This window comes from Prionailurus viverrinus, chromosome D2 (assembly GCF_022837055.1).
Source record: "Prionailurus viverrinus isolate Anna chromosome D2, UM_Priviv_1.0, whole genome shotgun sequence".
NCBI classification, from domain to species: domain Eukaryota; kingdom Metazoa; phylum Chordata; class Mammalia; order Carnivora; family Felidae; genus Prionailurus; species Prionailurus viverrinus.
Genome location: NC_062571.1, coordinates 21,566,939 through 21,587,547, shown reverse-complemented (window position 1 = coordinate 21,587,547; position 20,609 = coordinate 21,566,939). Strand labels below are relative to the sequence as shown.

General features: G+C 39.4%; 1 protein-coding gene across 6 annotated transcripts in view; it reads left to right on the top strand.

Moving 5' to 3' along the window:
- FAM13C (family with sequence similarity 13 member C) overlaps positions 1–20,609 on the top strand; it is a 156,929-nt gene that overhangs the window by 101,464 nt on the left and 34,856 nt on the right. For all 6 annotated transcript variants that reach the window (XM_047826200.1, XM_047826199.1, XM_047826202.1 and 3 more), the window contains 3 exons: positions 2,438–2,522; positions 18,672–18,882; positions 19,975–20,113. In XM_047826200.1, the coding sequence (XP_047682156.1) occupies positions 2,438–2,522; positions 18,672–18,882; positions 19,975–20,113 (435 nt within the window). The remainder of the gene's footprint in view (positions 1–2,437; positions 2,523–18,671; positions 18,883–19,974; positions 20,114–20,609) is intronic.

Sequence of the window (20,609 nt, the reverse complement as noted above, 5' to 3'; positions counted from 1 at the left end):
CTGGAGGCTGAAAGTCAAGGTGCTGGCAGAGTTGGGTTTCTCCTGAAGCCTTTCTCCTTGGCTGGCAAATAGCTACCTTCTCACGTGGCCTTTCCTCTGTGTGTGCATCCCTGGTGTCTCTTTCTCTCTGTAATTATAATTATACCAATCATATTGAATTTGGACTACACCCTTATACCTCATTTTACCCTTAAAATCTCCAAATACAGTTACATTGGGGTTAGGTCTTCAACATATAAATTTGGGGGAGACACAATTCATCCCATAATATACCTCTTGTCTATTGTAAATATTGCTATGAATATAGGTGTACAAATATCTGTTTGAGTCCCTGCTCTCAATCCTTTTAGGGTATATACACAGTCGCAGAATTGCTGGATCATATGGTAGTCTTTTTTAATTTTTTGAGGAAATGCTATTCTGTTTTCTATAGCAGCTGTACCACTTTACATTCTCATGGTGTCATTTCTTAATCTTCAGAATAGTTTTGCTCTTTTTTAAAGGTTGTGCTCATTTCCAAGGTCCTTCAGTAGGAAGCTTGCCTGGAAATATTCTTTTTGCTTCCCAGATGGTTGGAATTCTTTTCAGAAACTTGGTGTCCTTATTCCTCTATACCTCCTGTCAGTAACCTCAGGCTCTGACTTCCACACTCAGCTTCTGGGAGAGCATCCCAGAAAGGAGGAGAGAGCAGTAAAAAAGTGATCTGGTCTCAGGTAGATGTCTCATCTGAACTGTGTGGTCTCAATCAGCAACCCCTGAGCACAAAGGAGGTTTGTACCTTCATCTCTGAGCACAGCACAGGAGGTATCTGGAGCCCACTTAGCAGTGAACAACTTTGAAAACACTGCTTTGGGCTCATATTTGCTCACATAAACAGCATGGATGAGGGTATGGGTGTGGGAGTGGGTATTGTATAAGGGGAGGAGTTCAGTGTGAGGAGATGTTGGGGGTAGGTGCTTATGTGAGGTAAGGTATAAGGGTGTATATGGGGGTAGGTGTGTGTGTGTACTGAATAGATGTGAGAGTGGGAGTTGAGTATGAGGGTGTATGTAGGGCGTAAGGTAGGGTGCTTCTGTGTGCATGTGTGTGTGTGTGTGTGTAGTAGGGGATATAAGGGATGAGTGTGAAGGGTAGGAACGAGAGTTTATATGGGGTTATTTGTGGGTTACATTGTATGTGCAAAGTAGTGCGAAGGTAGGGGGTTGGACATGAGGGTGTGGAGAAGAGGAGGTGAAGGTATATATGAGGTAGGGTGTGAGGGTATGTGTGGGATAGGAATGGGGGTATGTGTACGGAGTAGGGTGTGATGGTTGGGTATGAAGGTGTATGGGGAGTAGACTGTCAATAGAGTGTGTGTGTGTATGGGAGAGTCATAGTAGGCACAGGATCACTGGCTCCACTGCAGGTAGCCACCCCTGCCAGGAGCTCTGTGGGTGGAGGAGCTGCTGAGGCCTGCAGAGCTTTCCTGTTGCAGGGGAGTGGCTCCTGGCCAAGGCCTCAGGCGTGACTCACTTTCACCTGGTCAGGGGAATTAATTTGCTGGGCATCTGCATCATGGCAGGATACATGCATCAGTCTGTATGACTGTATTCTTATTAAGAACCATGAGAGAAATTTAAAATGGGAAATGCAGGGGGTGGGGTAGGGGTTTCTGGGAGCTCAGAAATTACTTCTCCCTCAGTGGCTGGGTCACACTCAGTGACCAGGGCCCTCTGCCTTGCTTCTCCCACTCTGCTCCTGATAAAGGCAGTGATAGCCATTCCATGTGAGAGGAACAACTTCAGAAGACACACACACACACACACACACACACACACACGCATGCATACACCCCCCCACCCCCCCCCCCCCCACACACACATACAGATGTAGATCAGGGAGCCCAGAAGCACCTCCCAGATGCTAGGCAGTCTCTGCAGCAGTAACTCTTTATGCACTGCAGTTTGCTGCAGTGTTCAGAGGTTAAGGGATGCTGGCTTTTATGAATGGTAGCCTGGGAGGGTCCTAATATCACTTGCTCCTGATGTCAGCACAATGAATGAAACACTTGCAAAGCGTAAAGCCTCAAGCACCCGGGAAGCAGATACCGTCTCAGATTGGTTCTCTTGGTGCAGCGTCTCTTGCTGACGAAATCACCAGTCCCGTGTGTGTCATATAAAGCCAAATACGTTAGGATTGAAATGAGGCAGAAACTGAGGTTGCATGTGGAATAATGTGTACCTGATTCTGGTACAATCAGCTCTGCCTGAAGTAGCTGTGGTTGAGATCCTCCTCCTGCCAGGCACTGGAGGAAGGTGTTCTGCAGGAACTGCGGACTTACTGTTGTGTATTAGGCAGTTACTTAGCTAGCCTGATGTTCTGCTTTTGCTGGCAGAATTCCTTGCTGAAGCTCCAAGCCCTAGAAACTGATCTGTGCTCTGCATTTTTGACAAACCAGGAAGAAGCTGCTCAGGTGCATGGACTCAAGGACCCAGACCCAGTGTCGACCCAGAGTGTGCTTGCAGAAGGCGCAGATGTTGCAGGTAAGAGGCTGAGGTGGGGGAACGTCCTCACATGTACCATCAGGATAGTTCAGGCTCTTGCTGCTTTCTCCTAAACCTGGCCTCTTGTGGGAAACCATGCCTGGTGCAACAGAAAAGCTGAAGAGGAGCTTGAGTTGCAGTGGGGGAGCTGAGACAGTGCAGGAAGAATTAAGGTGTGTTCTGATACAGAGAATTCTCTCCAGCTGGGGGCCAAGCATCAGACTATGAATAAATAGGTGTCAGGTGAAAAACATCCACCACTACTCCTGGTCCTAATGAATGCCTGATTGGCCTCCTGTGACAAACAAGTAGTGTGCTTATTTTATATCACTGCATGTAGATACTCTGTACTGTCGATCGTCATGGTATTTTTGAGGTATTCAGTGATGGGATAGTTTTAACATTACTACTTCCTTTCTTCTATTACCTGCTTGTAAGATGATTCATCAACATAGGAAAGTGGAGGTGAGTGGTGTAGCTCATTCTGATCCTATATTGTCTTTTTTTGTCTCAATTTTTTTTTTAGCATTAACATCTGTGTTGAAAAGTCTCAAAATTGGTTCTCATTTGTCTGATAATTTCTCTGGTTTTAATCTCAGGAATGGTAGATTGACTAGTAAGCAGAAGGCAAACTAATGCTCCCTGAAAGATTTAGATAGAAAAGAAACACTAATTTATATGAGTAGAAATGAGAGCACAGCTTATCTTTTGTAACACAAATAGATCAGGGGTTTGTAAACTGGTTTCTAGATAGGTGGTAAAATTGGTTTAAGTGAGCTTGCTTCATGAGATGCCCTTTAGTTCCAAGAATTGAAGGAAGAGATTTAAGAAGGTAGAGTATTTCAGTATGATTATTAATAGTTCATTTAAAACATTACTGTTTAAAACAGATCCATATGGTCTAAGTAGGCGAAACTTCCAGTGTTTATTAATTAAGAATATTAACAACTAAGCATATTAATAATAGTGACCAATAATAAAGCTATTAATGGTAGCTACTGTTATTGAAGACTTTTGTGATCCAGGCACTGTTCTAAGTACTTTGTATATTTTATATTAAATCTTTAAACAAACCTGTGAAATAATACACTTCACAGTAAGGACACTGAGGCCAGGTGCAAACCTGCTGGTAAGTGATAAATTATTTCCTCATGGATGCAGGTGGCTAGTTGGGTGTCATTATTGTCTGGTGAGCTACCCTTGTTCTGTTGGCCATTGTGTTTGGATGGGAGGCAAGTAAAATGGGCAGAGCCCAATGTTGATCTAATTAGAGGTTTCAGTCAGATTATTAGACACACTCTTCTTCTTCTACCAACCCCAACAAAGCACATACAAAACACATAAAGAAATCTTAAGCCAGATATAAATTAACTTTTGAGTTATTTGATGTTTTGTGTAGCTACACAAGTATCTGGCAGAATTGTACAATATTTGCGTGTTGGATATGGATATATATATATTTTTTTAATTTTACATGATGACTTTTAAGTGCATGTATTGTCTTATATTCTCAAAAGATCAGGAGTAGTTTTGCATTTTCTCATCCTGGATGGACAGGATTTGGACAACTTTATTAACACTCCTTGTGTAATGGAAATACATACTGAGTTCATGTAGGAATTGCCCATACAAAGGAACCATCAATACATTTCATGTTAAGTGTTAAATGGCAGAAATGGACAGAAGGTTCCTTACAAAGGAGACTTGTGGGTTGGGTACTGAATTTTCCAAAATGTAGGTGAATCTGAGATTTCCAGAGCCCTTCCAAGACAGTCTATGAAAAAGAGACGTTTTCACTGTGTGTGTACTAGTCAAGATTTCTCACAAGTTTTCAAAGATAAAACCCATCTTGATGTTTTTCACCTTTGTAGTCTTTGTGAATAAGGAGTCTCATTTAGCTAAAATGACTGCATGAAACTTGATATGGGGAAAGTGAAGAAGCTCTAGCCCTTATATTGAAACTTGTAATATTTATTTGACACCTTTCTTCTCTAATTTTCCAATAACCCTTTGACAAAATCTGGAAACCACCTGCTAGATGTTTTTAGGGACCTAAAAAGTCTCATCATTTGGCAGGAATATTGCCAAATTGGCAAGCATTTAGACTAGGTTTTCACAGATTAATTTATGGGATCGTTTAGTCTCATTGGCTTCCTAGATAAGTGTTTATAGGAAGGTCCTATATTTCTATTCCATGTGTCACTCAGAAAGAAGAAATGTTGGCTCATTTAGAGTCTTGGGCCCTGTGAAGGGATTTCTAGAGTGATCTTTGAACATCTTGAAGCTAGTTTTTATGTGTGTATAAATCTCTTTTGAGAGTGTGATCACATAATAGTACAAATGGCCATAAGTCTATAAAGGAATATAGTAATTTAAAATTTTGTCCTTTCCCAAAGTCTAACATCTAGCCCTGAGCCTTACATGCTTACATGTATATAAATATTCAATTACTTATTTTTGATATCAATAATTGCTATAACAAAGACAAAGCCCAAGGGGTGATTTTTACAGGAATTTCTGGACATAATATGCTACCAGTTCACTATTAAAAGCAAACACTTATAACTATAAATTGGTATGACATAAATAGGTTTCAAGCTTTCTTTAGACTCAATTAGGACCTGACCAGTAAAGTAAAACTTTTTCATAGGCATTTGAAATGATGATCTTAGCAAAGCATTATACTCTCTACATCTTGAGATCAAAGTATTGGGTTTTAACTTGGGTTTATGTATTGCAAAGATAAGTCCTACCTAGTAAAATACCTGAAATGTGTCTCCACTCTGGCAATGCAATTATGAACTGCACTTGCAGCAAAAACACATTTCATGGTACCCCTGGAGGAGCACTGTGTTCTAAATAGTGTTTGTGAGACTTCCTGCACATCACAATTACCAGGAAGCTTTGCAAGCTTCTGCAAGGATTCTTAGTCCTTATCTTTAGACAGTCTGGGGTAGAAGTCTTGTAATATTTATACTTCATAAACACTCCCAAATGGTGGGAACCATTATTTAAGTGTCTTGAATTATGAGAGAGAAGACCAGGTTCTCTCAGGTTCTCTTTGACTCTGCTTCACCTCAGTTTCATGGACAACATGGACTTACAACTCAGGGTCAGTGACCAGTTGGCTCAGTCATTTACTTCAGGAGGAGGAAGGTGCTTGAGCACCCAAGTCCTCAGGCTAGAAAAGGGTGGGATGGGACATGGGCAAGGGACAGGGACAGATTTGAGGGGTGTAGATGTAGAGGCCCTTAGAAAAAAATGACACCTGCTAGATAACTTCAAGACTGTACATAGGGTAACCAATTGTCATGGAATGTCCAATTTGCCCAGGAATGTGTCCCAGTTTTATCATTAAAAGTCACACATGCTTGGAATTCTTAGTCCTAGGTAATCTGTGGCAACTAGTCACCCTACTTGTAGGTTGCAAATTGCCTAATTTGATATGGAAACCCCGAAAGCACTTAGGCTCAAAAATCCGAACTGCATCAATAGCCTTTTACAGTTGAAGCAAATGCTTCCTCTGTTGCATTAGTAAGGATCTATTCTGGTGTTGTTGAACAGAAAATGGAATGAAAATTTCTTTTCAACTGCTTGTCATTTTCTAAGTTTGCAGAAGGACTGTTTGTTCCACATGACTAAGCATAGTAACCCCTGTTCTGTGTGACCACAGGTGATTGAGTGGTTTGGAGTTTGTGGCAAAAGCTGTCACCAGTGATAAAGACTTATTACTAGAAATAATAATGCCACAGCAGTTTCTAATTAATTTCTTTTACTGTAAAATCTTGATTTTCAAATCTAACTATTTGGGTAAGAGCCTTGTTCCTAATGTTGATTATTAGAAAAAACTAATACAGGCTATAATTATTCCCATAACGAATTCTTCATGGTTTGTAGGTCTTTTCCTGATGTTGAAGTTAAGATGGGGCAGAGTTAAAGAGGACCTGGCCTTCTCTCTCACATTTCAAGACACTGTCCACTTGACCAGAAGTTCCCAATTACTTGGGAGTGATTATTACACTTCCAGATGTCTGAGCTCTCTATCTTAAAAGGAAAAATTTAAATGTAGGTTGAAGCCTGAAAAATCTCCATGTTTGAAAATCTCCCCCTCGTAATTCTGAGGGGCAGGTAGATTTAGGAACACTTTCTAGAGCACAGTACTCCAGAGCTTCTCTAGAGAGTACCATGCAATGCGTTCTTGCTGCAGGTGGAGTTTATAATTGGCCTTCTGGAAAAGGGGACATCTCAAGTATCCCACTAGGTGGGGCATCTACATAATTTGGTGTTTCATCCTATCTGGCAGTAGTCCAGACACTGTTTGAAAGTTGGTAAGAGGGGGTCCATTACTTCAACCTTGTAAGTGCACAGAATTCCAAATATTCTTTAGAAACTTTGTTTATTATGGGTCAATGTGTATGTATATGTATTATTTCTAAGTCCTTCCTGAACCTTTTTATATTTTCAGTATGTACCACCTGTTGCTTTAACATTAAGAAATGGCTACCACTGTAGAAAGTAGTACTTCATCTTTTCAGTTTCTTTAAAGTAGTGGTTTTCAGTCAGGGTTGATTTTTTTTTCATCTCTCTACCTTCCTCTCTCCCTACCTTGGGGATATTTGGCATTATCTAGGGACATTTTCAGTATCGCAGCTTGAAGGTGAGTGCCACATTTAATGAGTAGAGGCCAAGGATGCTTCTGAACATCCTGCAATGTAAGGAACCCCCAATGTCCACCCCACCACCCCAATAAAGAATTATCTGGTCCAAGATGTCAATAGTCCCAAGATTTAGAAACACCCTTTTAATAGCTTTTAAATGCATACCATCAGTATTATTAACAGCACTGACAGTGACATTTTCATTTGTGTCAGACATTGTTACATGGGTTTCCCTGTTTTATGTTCACAGTCCTGAATGAGGTAGGTGCCATTATTATCCCCAGATGGAAGATGAGGAAATAAGCTTGGAGAGTTAGTGTAACTTGCTGAGGGTCCCACAGCTACTGAGTGGTAGAGGTTGGGAGGAAATGGGAGGAAGAGAGGGTTTCCCAGTCAGACTCCATAGTTTAGTGCTTCACACTATACTATTAGCTATCCAGTCTAAATATTAAGTCCCCATGGTTCTAATATTCTAGAATTTGAAATTAAGCCCATAGCCAACCTATATACTCTATTAATGTGTTATGAAAGTCATATTTTCTTTATCCACTCCTGAGTTTGTTTTGTCAACCTAAAGGGACCTAGATTTATAGTTGAATAACCTGTTGTAACCCCTCTTCACATATTTATTTCAGGTCCTATGATCTAAACCATCTCTAGAACCCTGTACCTTTCTTAATATGCATTTACCTGACCTGCATAATGTATTCCAGATGGAGTCAAATAGAATTTTATTTGTAGATATGATACCATTAGGGGAAATTGGCAACATGGACAAGGGATCCTCCTATTATTTCTTATAACTACATGTGAAGTTACAATGATCTCAACAAAAAATGAATGAATATCTAAAAAATATGGGCATGGGGTTGTTTTATTAATTACAAAATATTATGCTTGTTATATTGTTTTCCAAACTCTTCCTAGAGATGCATGTTCTTTTCTTGGCCTTTTTGTCATAGAACTGTATTCCATTAGAGCTCCCAAAATTCCATTCCCTACCAAACTAATAGTTTAGTGCTTATTATTAAGAGTACATGGATTAGTTTTCTCCAGCTGCATTGCCTACTGGCCCACATTGAAGGTCGTCTGTCACTGTTGAGCTTCCTCATGCTTTGCGAGCTGCTTTTGTAGTAGCTTAGCATTTTATTCTTTGAAAAATATCAATATCATCTGCAAATTCAGACTCGCAAAGCTACTACCTCTTCTATGTCATTTTTGAAATGTAAAATAAGGTTAACCCAGGATCCATTTGCAAGGATTAGTACTGATATTTCCATCATAAAGATACTAATTCATCTCTGTTCTTTGGTGCATATTGTTAAGTGGATTTTGTAATCCACTGCAAAACATTTAGCTCAATCACCATTTGGTTTTGTTTTTAAACAATTTCTCGTTTAAAAACCATGCCATGCACTTCTTGAAAGCCCAAATAAATTATATTCATTGGCTCTACCTTGTTCAGAAACATAATTCTTTGCAGAACTTGATGAGCAGGTTGGGTGATCTTGGACAATGATTTGTTCTCTCTATGCATCAGCTTCCTTTTCTTTAATATGGGAAAAAAGAATAGTATTTACTTCTTAGATTATTGTGAAACTATTGTAGCATAATACATATGAGGCACTTAGCACATCCCTCTTAGTAAATGGTCAATAAATGTCAGCTATAATTTTTTAAAAACCTGGGAATTCTTGCTGTCATCAGAGCTTATATTGCCTTTTTTCCAATTGATAATGTTTACCCTTGTCTTTATCTACTCTCATAATTCTAGCTACTTTCAAGGTGTTGAAATGCCATTAGTACTGTTCATTTCCTAGGTTCCCTCTAGAACATTGCATATGATTGACATTACACTAATTCTCTTCAGCAAAAAGTATTTAAAACAGCAATAATCTACAGAGCTGATGGTTGAATAATTACCTCCTATTAAAGCTGAAACTACATTTGTTACCATAAACCTATCCTGTGCTAAACCTATGACATAACTTGGCTGGAAATTATCTTTACTGTTAATAATTTTTCCCTGGTACTTTTATTACCATCTTCATAGTGTCTGAAATAGGGGGCTTCACATTAGCCCCTTGTTTTCCAAAGAAAGTTTTTTTTTAATGATTTCGAAATTCATAGATGACAGTATATTCTCTAAGTCTGTTTCCATAACTGCTTTATAGGGAAAGGAAAAAAAAACAGTCCTACAGCTTAAACTCTAGGTGATTATTTTTAACAAGATTTTTAAATTCAGTTTTTAAGGCAGGTCAAGGACTGTGGTAACATTTGTCCTTGCTATAACTCTTTATAAATGAGGACTCTGACTTAGAAGAGCCTTACCTGGCCAAGGACATAATAATTGTGAGCAAGTGGCATCTCAGACCAAGTCTGATTGCATCTCAGACTTTTGGCTAAGATCAAGTATAGTGTCAGACCAAGTTTGGGGCTCTGACTAGAGAGTCCAGGCTTTTAACTTGTAGATTTATAGTCGTGTTTTTTTTTAATTAATTTTTTAAGAAGTGTTAGGTTTATAGAAAATTGAGCAGACAGTACAGAGAATTTTCATATACCCCCTTTCTCTTTCACATAGTTACCCATATATCATGCCCAGATACTTGGTGTCTAACACTGTTCTGGATGCCTCAACCCTACCATCCCCAAGCTCAGCGTGAACAACCTTTACTGTCTCTTCCAGTTCCATGAGGATCATACTTTTTTGTGGCTCTATGTGGAGCTTTGGGACTAACTTCTCTGACCAAATTTTCCTAACTAACATTGGATGAGGCTCATAAAGATACAGACCCCAATTGAAGATTAGAATTTCCTTTGATAGCCTTCCTGTTTGCTTTGTATATTCAATTTTCCTTCTGCTTTGCAAAGTACATCTGCTTATGAATGTGAATGCTTACAAAGATTGCTTGTTATCTTAATAGAATTTTATCCGCTGTACCACTGAGGTGGTCAATTGTGCAGGAGTTGACTAGAGGACCTGGAGAGTCTTTTAGCCTGAAAAATAACCAGAACACAGTATCCAGCTTTCTCTATATATCAAGAGGGTGCTTCCAAATCTTGGACATTATCGTGGATAGTGATAGATGCTTGCTCTTTCCCTGGTTCCACAGTTCAAGCAGAGCTTTGTAATCTGAGCATTTGGCTCCACTTTTGTGACACGGGGAGGGAAAAAGTTGTTCATTGGCCTTGGCCATTTCCCTTGTTAATTTCTCAACTGTTCTTTGGTAGTATGCATATAGGCAAAAGAATAAGTCTTGGATAATCAGAGAATAAGGTACAAAGCTTCATTTAGCCACCTGGTAGATTTGTCTAGAAGATTTGCTTCTTTCCTTACCAAATTGGACATTTGGTTTGGTCCTGTGTAGAAACTGCCTCCAAAAATATTAATTATTCCCACTTTAAATGTTCTACTCCAAAACAATGCAAAAAATGGATTTCTTCCCTTTCTCATTGTGACAGGATCTGGAGATCTCACATCTGTCCTCAGCATAGGTCATGTTACTATAGCCCATGGGTAGAATTGACTTTGATTTAGGTTAGAAGTCATTAATGTCTGAAGACCTCAGTCTTTCATGGACTAGAAGCTTGTGTTCACTCCATGTTTCCTGAGTATAAACTCAACCTCTGTCACTTGCCTCTCCTTCCTTCTCACCCATCCCCACCACCATGCTATCACTTTGTTTCTATTCTTCTTTTTTTTCCCACAGCTTTCTGGCTGCTTCTCTTTCTCAGCCATGACCTTGCCACTTTGTCTTCCTCTGTCTCTATCCATTCTAGTTATCTTTACTGCCTCTTTTCTTTTACTTTGTGACCTTATTTTGCTAAGCTAGTTATGGTATGGAATTAAAATGTATTTAAGATACTTAATTTTGTCTGGACACTTAAATTTATTGAACATTATTATTCTGAAAATTTGGGTGATTTCAAACTGTTTTCTTTTCCCCAAATGATACTAAAAGGTTAGTATAATAGCATATAGGATAAACAACATGTTAGCCAAATGGCAATGTGATTTTCCTTTGGTTGAGCCTTTGTGGATACTGTTTTGTTTTGTTTTTTTTTCTAACTAGAAGTCATTTATTCCTTATTCTTACCATTGAGACTATAAAAATACTAGAAAAGAACTATTTTATTTTATTTTATTTTATTTTATTTTATTTTATTTATTTTATTTTATGTCATTCCAAGGCTTTTTTAAAATTTAAATCCAAGCTAGTTAATATATAGTGTAGTAATGATTTCAGGAGTAGAATTTAGTGATTTATCACTTACATATCACACCGAGTGCTCATCCCAACAAGTGCCCTCCTCAATACCCATCACTCACTTAGCCCATGCCCACACCCAATATCCCTCCAGCAACCCTCAGTTTGTTCTTGGTCTTTAAGAGTCTCTTAAGGATTGTCTCCCTCTCTGTTTCTATCTTATTTTTCCTTCCCTTCCCCTATATTCATCTGTTTTCTTTCTTAAATTGCACATATAAATGAATTCATATATTTGTCTTTTTCTGACTTACTTCACTTAGCATAGTACATACACTGTAGTTCCATCCATGTCATTGAAAATGGCAAGATTTCATTCTTTTTGATTGCTGAGTAATATTCCATTGTATATATCACATCTTCCTTATTGTCTATTATGAAACTGCATATAAGTTATGATTGGGCTTGTAAAATAATCAGTGACAATATACCCTGAAGATTTATGTATTTGGGTATTTCTATGATTTATATATGTTATGTTTCCTTGGTAAAAGTATTGCTTATGTTAGATATAATCACAACAACTCAAGAAAAAAATATTCTGAAATTGTCCTCTTATAATTTTCTAGGAAACAAGAGGTATGAAGTTAAATTTAACTTAAGAACTATTCACAAGGGTGCCTGCCTGGCTCAGTCAGTAGAGCATGCAACTCTTGATTTCAAGGTCATGAGTTCAAGCCCCACATTGGGTGTAGAGCTTACTTAAAAAATGTACTTGACTTTACAATAATCATGCAGTAAAAAAAATACCAAAAAGAAAAACAAAACTACTCAAAAACCTAAAACCTGGTTCTGTATTTACTGATGGAAATTTAATTAGAAGATTGTATTTAAAAATGCAGATGAAAGGAAAATGTTTAGATCTGAGCTGAGGCTTCTTGATCCATGTAGTTTTCTGGGTTTTAGGGAGAAATTTGGGATTTTTCATTATTCAGCTAACTCAATTCCCTCACCTATTAGCCATTCATTTTAATTGTAATCAGTACATTGACTCCTTCAAAATGAAAATGAGGCAGATGGCTCTGCCTCCTCCTGCAGATGACAGATTTGGGGAAGTACATGCTGAGATCAAACCCAGCTGGACTCTGTCTCCTGAGTTCCATACCTACACATATCCAGGGCCTCCTGGACACCTGCACTGGATGACCAAAACTGCCTGTTAACTCAGGGTATCTAGAACTGAATTTATCTTCCTTTCCCCCAGCCAACTCTTCTACCAAGTTTCTTAACTAGGTAAAAGATACCACCATAAATACAAAACAACAGCAAGTAACATTTATTGATGGGTTATATCCCCTCCCCTGGGGCACTGTCCTAAGCACTTGAGATTCCTTGTCTTCTTTTCAATTCTCCAACAATTTATGAGGTAGATACTGTTTTGTCATCCTTCCCTGAAACAGGGCTCTGGCATGCAGTAGATGGCTAATAAACATTTGCTGAATGAATGAATTCCCATTATATAGATGGGAAAACTGGGAATGTAAAGAGTGAATAATGTGTCCCAGGTCACATACATGACAAAACTGGGGCTTCAATCTAGGTGTTTCTGAGTGTATGAAAAATCCTCTGTGAGGGGCGCCTAGGTGGCTCAGTCGGTTAAGCGTCCAACTTCAGCTCCAGTCATGAACCGACTTCAGCTCAGGTTATGATCTCGCGGTTTGTGAGTTCTGCCCCATATTGGGCTCTGTGCTGAGAGCTCAGAGCCTGGAGCTGCTTCAGATTCTGTGTTTCCCTCTCTCTTTGCCCCTCCCCTACTCATGCTCTGCCTCTCTCAAAAATAAATAATAAAATATTAAAAAAAATTTTTTTAACCTCTGTGCTTTTTTTAAAATCCTGTGCTTTTAACCATGATGGCAAAGTGACTCTTAGACCTGCAGAGTGCCTTCCATAAGGCCCAGCCCTGCTTTCATAGTGACAAATTTCCCACCCTTCTACCTCACTGATGTTTCTGGTGGTTGTCCACAGAAGCTGGCACTAAGAAGCCTACTTGGAGTGCCACCCACACCCCACTTGGTGACTCAGCCAGCCTTACCAATGAGGAATCTCTCTTACATCTGTCCTTATGCTTAGCCCCACCCAATCTAGCCTTGGAGATACTGCTGCTCACCTCTTGGTAGGTAGTCTCTGAGCAAGCAATCTCACCTGTGTCCCCAGATTTAGTTACTGGGATGACTTCAAGATTACCCATGTACTTTCTGTTGTAACCCCATAGCTAACCTGCTAAGTGCCTTCAGGTGCTCAAATTCAACATACCTAAAACTGAACCCACTGTGTATCCTTCAGTTGTTTTGGAGAGGCTGGCTGAGAACTCTAATGCTTGTACATTGTTAGAATTATGGACATACTTTTGACTTATCTAGCTTTTAAAACCAATAAAGGCTGACATTTGGCATTTTGGAATGTACCTGAATGCTACCTATAAAAGCCCACCATGAAGGCTAAACCCAAGAGTGCAAATTAACAAATCCACAAGACTATGGCTAATTTATTACTCAATTATATTTCAACAATACATCTCAAATGGTTGCAGATAGAGATTTATTTGAATTTTTAATTGCTTAAAAATTCATATTAGATATATTTTTAAATCTGACTGACTTATTAAACAGCTATAATACAACATCTGTTTCTGTCTGGGGTTGCAGCAAGATCAGAAGTGGTCTCTTGGCCTTCACGCACTGATGATAATTATTTCTCTTCTTTGTTCCCTACTGCTCAGTAAGTGGGCCACCGGAAACATCCGTTGGCTCCCAGGGTCAGAGATGTGGAGTCTTCTACCATGGACACTGGTCAAACCCTCCCTGGAACTAACATAGTTTATATCACCCTGCATACTGAATTTAAAATGGAGATCATATTACTATCAGCCTCATGTGGTTGTTATGAAGATTAAATACATGCAAAAACTCTTACAGGTTTGAAGAAATAAGTGAGTTACTCCAGAAATATTACATATGATTATTCTTATTTATAACTAAGAACTGATAGGAGGGACAATATGTTGAGGGGTATATTGGTTCTCATTTCCCTTATTAACCCCACAGGGATTCTGAGCATAATTCATGTTCAATAAGAGAAGATAATATTCAGTTCCTTATTCTGATGATGATAATTACTATAAAATGATGGTTTTCATGGTTACTATGTTTAGCAGCTTCTATGCCTTATCTCAGTGTTTCACCAAATATGCTAGACAAAGGTCCATGGGCAAATATTGTTAGTTTTACTAGAAATTTATTTTAATGTGTATTATATTAGTAAGAAAAATAGTAACTAGCACATCAAATTCATTATGTCTTGACCACCATAACTTAAGATGAAGCCAAAATTAAAAAATAAAAACAATTATAGGTTGAAATTTTATCTATCCATTTAAAATACATAGTAAATATATTAATTTATATAAAATATTTACTCTTTTGTACATATTCTACTCTATATCTATATACAGATCTTCAGATTTTCTTTGACTTATAATAGGGTTGCATCCAGGTAACACACTGTAAGCTGAAAATATTGTAAATCAAACATTCACAGAGGGGCACCTGGGTGTCTCAGTAGGTTAAATGTCTGCCTCTGGATTTTATCTCGGGTCATAATCTCATGGTTCGTGAGTTTGAGCCCCATGTTGGGCTCTGCACTGACAACACAGAGCCTGCTTGGGATTCTTTCTCTCCCTCTGTCTCCGCCACCATACTCTGTTCTTTCTGTCTCTCTCTCAAAATAAATAAAAAAACATTAAAAAAAAGCTTTTTAAAAAAATCCATGAAATACACCTAGACTACTAAGCAATCTAACTTAGCCTAGCCTACGTGAATAGGTTCTCAGAACACTTACATTAGCCTACAGTTGAGCAAAATTATCTAACATAAAGCCTATTTTATGAAGTTGAATATCATGTAATTTATTGAACACTGTACCAAAAGTGGAAACAAAAATGGCTGTATAGAGAATGGTTTTAAGTGTATTGGTGGTTTACCCTTGTGACTGCATGGCTGACTGTGAGCTGTGGCTCACTGCCACTGCCCAGCATCACAAGAGAGTATCGTACCACACAAAGCTATCCCAGGAGAAGATCCAATTTCAAAATTCAAAGTATGGTTTCTACTGAATGTTATCACTTTCACACCATCGTAACATCAAAAAATCATAAATTGAACCATCATAAGTTTGGTGTGTGTGTGTGTGTGTGTGTGTGTGTGTGTGCGCGCGCGCAGAGAGAGAGAGAGAGGGACAGGGAGTAAACATAGGTTTATGTGGATATGGCAAAAATTTTGTAGAAGATATAGTTTTATTTCATTTCACCTTCATCCTCACTTAGTCTTGTGAGGCAGGTACCATCATTCTCTCCATTTTACAAGTGAAAAAAAAATCCATGTTTAAAAAGGCCCAACATTTCTTTTTTTTTTTTTTTTAATTTTTTTTTCCAACGTTTATTTATTTTTGGGACAGAGAGAGGCAGAGCATGAACGGGGGAGGGGCAGAGAGAGAGGGAGACACAGAATCGGAAACAGGCTCCAGGCTCCGAGCCATCAGCCCAGAGCCTGACGCGGGGCTCGAACTTACGGACCGCGAGATCGTGACCTGGCTGAAGTCGGACGCTTAACCGACTGCGCCACCCAGGCGCCCCTCTTAACAACTTTTTAAGTGTACGGCACAATACTGTTAACTCCAAGCACAATGTGCAGCAACCTCTTTTTACTTTCCTGTCACAGCTCTGTAAGATGGGCCAAACAAAGACACTGAGAGAGGTCAGGAAGTCCCTGGAACTTCACAAGAAAGTATAAGCACACCAAAATTCCTGGTTCCTAGGCCCCTTCCTTTAAATCACACTGCATCACATGAGGGGCCCTATAGCAAGCAGCCCTGTCCTTCGGAAGACAAAGTAACATACTCAACTGAGAAGCATCAGAAACCGCAGTAAGCTTTTCCCTGTTGGGGAGCAGGGTCTGTAAGAGCTGACCTGGGCTCTATTCCCAGGATGATAGCAGCAATGGCTGCCTCAGAATCTGTGCTGGCCTCTTCTGAGCAAGGAGCTCAATAATTCTGTGTGTGCAAGTGCCCACACACATGCACCATCTGATTTAATTAAGCCACTTCTCAATTCAAATAATGAGTTTGAACACATAACTGAAGCACTACCAAATTATCAATTTTTGACTTTTTGTTGGTTTTCAGCTTGGTGCTTCTAGGTCTTTGTGGCTCTCTGCTTCCTCTAGTGGTAAATCTAGGGCAGGGGGTTTGGGATGTTAAGTAGGCAGCAAATGACATGAGTGCCCACAGAAGCACACACCATATAAATGGAGGTTTATGGATTTAATTGTAATGCAATTCAAAAGGAGCCATTCAGAGTGATCTGTGATCTTATGACGTTCCATCATAGGACCCTGTGGGTTTCAGAAGCTAAGCTCTCTTCTTGCCTCCACTTCAGTCAAATGGCTAGGAGCCCAAGTGCCTCCATTTGGCATTACAAAGCAGCACCAAGAGACTCATGTTCATTTTGACCCTAGGGCCACAGCTGAGCTGAAGGGCTGAATGCCTCAGACCTTTCCCATTTCAACAAAAATACACTGGTCCCAGGTACTTGCTAAAAATTCTCTTCTTCCCCATCATTATTACCAAAAGATTCTGTCCAGAAACAGGTAATATGAATAAAATGCATTTCTTTTTGGGGCCTAATGGTTTATTGAAAGGATTTGGTAAGCACCTGTATACCTCCTGGTGGGCTTTGAAGGTGATTGTTAGCATATGTTGTTGATTAGTAACATTTATTGATTAGTAACTCTTACTCCTGTTACTCTTTAAGGCTCCTGCCAAACTGTGTTTTCTGGGTAAATTATTCTTAGCAAGGGTGTTGCCTGTGGTGAGTTGTCAGACACACGGACACACCTTGCTTCAGACCTGGGCACTGGTGTTCATCTGGCCCCACCTCTTCACCAGCCCTCATCTCATGCACTTCTGGCCAGCTCAGCCACTGATAGAATGCTGTTAGTGAGCTTCACAGGCACATTGGAGGCATTATCCAGGCTCCCAGTCTGAAACCCAACAGGGAAGAAGCCAATTGAAAGCACACAAGGGATCAGACCTTTGATGTTGCACAAAGCAAATTGCATTTCAAGCTCTGGAGAACATGAGCCATTCTAAACCTGATTAAGAGTCATCCGGTACCAAATTGTGATAAATGTTTATTTTGGAAAAGTGGATTGTCAGTGTTTTCAGATTCTGCTTATTCACCCAGAAAGCATTTGTTTTTCTCTTTATTTGGGGTAAGAATAAAAGAAAGCCTTGAATTGTCCTGAGTTGTTTGCTGGGCAAAATTGAGAAGGAGTTTGTTTTGGCTTCTGCTCAAATAACTGTCTAGAGCCCCCTGATGTAGAGAGTCTCACCTGGCCACTCTGACTCAGTGTTTTCATATTCCTCACTTACCTGCCCTTCCTCTAGAGCGCAGGTGTGCCCACTCTCTGGACTGGCCCTGAGGTGGGAAGTTAATGAGTTCATTTAAAGGGAGAGTGATCTGGGCCCCTGGGTGGCTCAGTAGGTTAAGCATCGGACTTTGGCTCAGGTCATGATCTCACAGTTTGTGAGTTTGGGCCCCCCATCAGGCTCTGTGCTGACAGCTCAGAGCCTGAAGCCTGCTTTGGATTCTGGGTCTCCTTCTCTCTTTGCCCCTCCTGCTTGCACTCTTTCTCTCTCTCTCTCTCTCTCTCTCTCAAAAATAAACATTAAAAAAAATAAAAGGGGAGTGATCATAGAATTCAGACACAGATGTAGCTGGAGACAGGATTTGGAATCTGTTTTGTTCTTGTTTTTTAATTTTTGTCAAAAATAAAATACTACAAAAAATTTTGGAGGAGAAAAAGAATCATTCCTAATTCTTCCATGCTTTGTAGTTGCTAAGTAGCTTCTTTGGTATTTTAGTGCACTTACTTGTACACATAAATGTATGCTTTTTACGTAAAATGGAATCATTACTAAATCATTACTTTAAATTTATACAAAAATAATTTGTGTTTCCATTTTTTTTGTTAGTGGCTTTGTAATATTTTCTATCCAGTTTCTCTGAGAATAAACATAACAGTACTTTGAAAGCCTTTCATATCCACAGAAAGAAGAAATGACAAAGAAGCCAGACATTATAATGAATGTTTATGATCTTTACTTAGGAACATGACAGTCTCAAGGCCTCTGTCATTTCTGAATCTTGATGATTTATCTTGTTTCCTCAGACCCTGCACCAGCCCACAAAGATGGGCAGAATGAAGCAGACAGTGCACCAGAAGACCTCCAGTCTGTCGGGACTAGCAGGCTTCTCTATCACATCACTGACGGTGATAACCCACTGCTGTCACCACGATGCTCCATCTTCAGCCAAAGCCAGAGATTCAACTTAGACCCTGAATCAGCCCCTTCTCCACCCAGCACTCAGCAGTTTATGATGTAAGAAAACCTTATCTTCATTTCATCCACTTTTTCAAATACATTTATAACCTATAATGAAGTCTGTGTCTGAAATAGTGCAGACATGCCTATCAAATACAACCGCAAGACCTGAGCAATGAATGGCAAGAATCAGTGTACTTTCTATTTGGGAATACCATGTCAGGTCTTGCCATCTCAGGAGGAAATGGTCATGAGATGCAGGAATACCCCAGAGCTTACATGTTTGAACATTTTTGGTCAAATGACCAGAGTCCTAAGTAAGAATATGTCTATGCAAATATCAGGAGTATCCTTCTTGGTAAGCTCAATATTCTTTGCATGCCCAACAGTGGCTTCAAGGGATAGCTTGCGGCAGTGCTTGGGAGTTGTCTACCTCAATTTCTTCTTAGATTCCACAAGAGTAGTAGCTTACAATAGCTGCCCTCCACTCCCCCAAAAAAGTGTGAAACTATGCATTCTTTTTTTAAAAAAATCTACAAATAATTTTGATTCAAAACTAAAATGAGTGTCCCTTGACTGAAAATATGTACAGAGAATCCTAGTTTCTCCTTAGTAACTTCTGCTGTCATTAATGAATTTTCCAAATCTCACCTTACAGGCTGTCTATTGATGGATTTGAGGGAGTTAGTGGATTATTGCTATTGTAAACTGTGGGCTATGTGAGAGGGTCAATGCATTTTCTGGAGGTGGGGGTTCATTCTTATTAGATTCACAAGGCTCTGTTGGGTCAAGAAAATTACCTACTTATCTATATCTTCTTTAAAAATGTTATTAGGTGCAACCTGTTAGGGATAATGCCACAGCAGGCTATTTCTTTTTGTCTTAAATTGGCCTCTTCCAAACTTTAGGAAATGCACTTCCTAGAATAATATTCTGACATTTCTGCACTAAATTCCCTGATAGCATTGTCCCATGATGGAATTCTTTGATCAGTGGTCTCTATTAATAAGTAAATGCCACCATGGTAGACTCATCAAAAATGGCCTATCCTCTCTGATAATCCAGGAAGCTTCGTTTGTAGACCAGCAGCAATGTTTATGGGAAGACCATGGTTTTTGATGATTCTCTCCATCCCTGCAATCATTACAGGCCACGAAGTTCTTCACGGTGTGGCTGTGGTGATGGCAAGGAGCCACAGACCATTACCCAGCTCACCAAGCACATCCAGAGCCTCAAGCGAAAAATTAGGAAATTTGAAGAAAAATTTGAACAAGAAAAGAAATACCGGGTAAGGACCCTGTGGCTTGAAATAAGGGTTGATTGTGTCTGAGGTGTGTGGGCTTTTCTGTCCTTCCTTTTTGGGTACTCCTCTGTGCCAGGGGACAGCTGTTTTCATTTGCCAACACAGGATCTATCATAAATAGAGTTCCTATCCTGGATCTGTCTTATTCTCACAGGCTGTCAGTTGCTCTCTAAAAAGATATTTTCTGGTAATGGATTATAACTCTTTTTAAAATCTTTTTTATTATTTATTCTTTAATATAATTTATTGTCAAATTGGTTTCTATGAAACACCCAGTGCTCATTCCAACAGGTGCCCTCCTCAATGCCTATCACCCACTTTCCCCTCTCCCCCAACCCCCATCAACCCTCAGTCTGTTCTCAGTATTTAAGAGTCTGTTATGGTTTGCCTCCTTCACTCTCTGTAACTTTTTTTCCCCTTCCCCTCCCCCATGGCCTTCTGTTAATATTCTCAAGAGACACATATGAGTGAAAATATATGG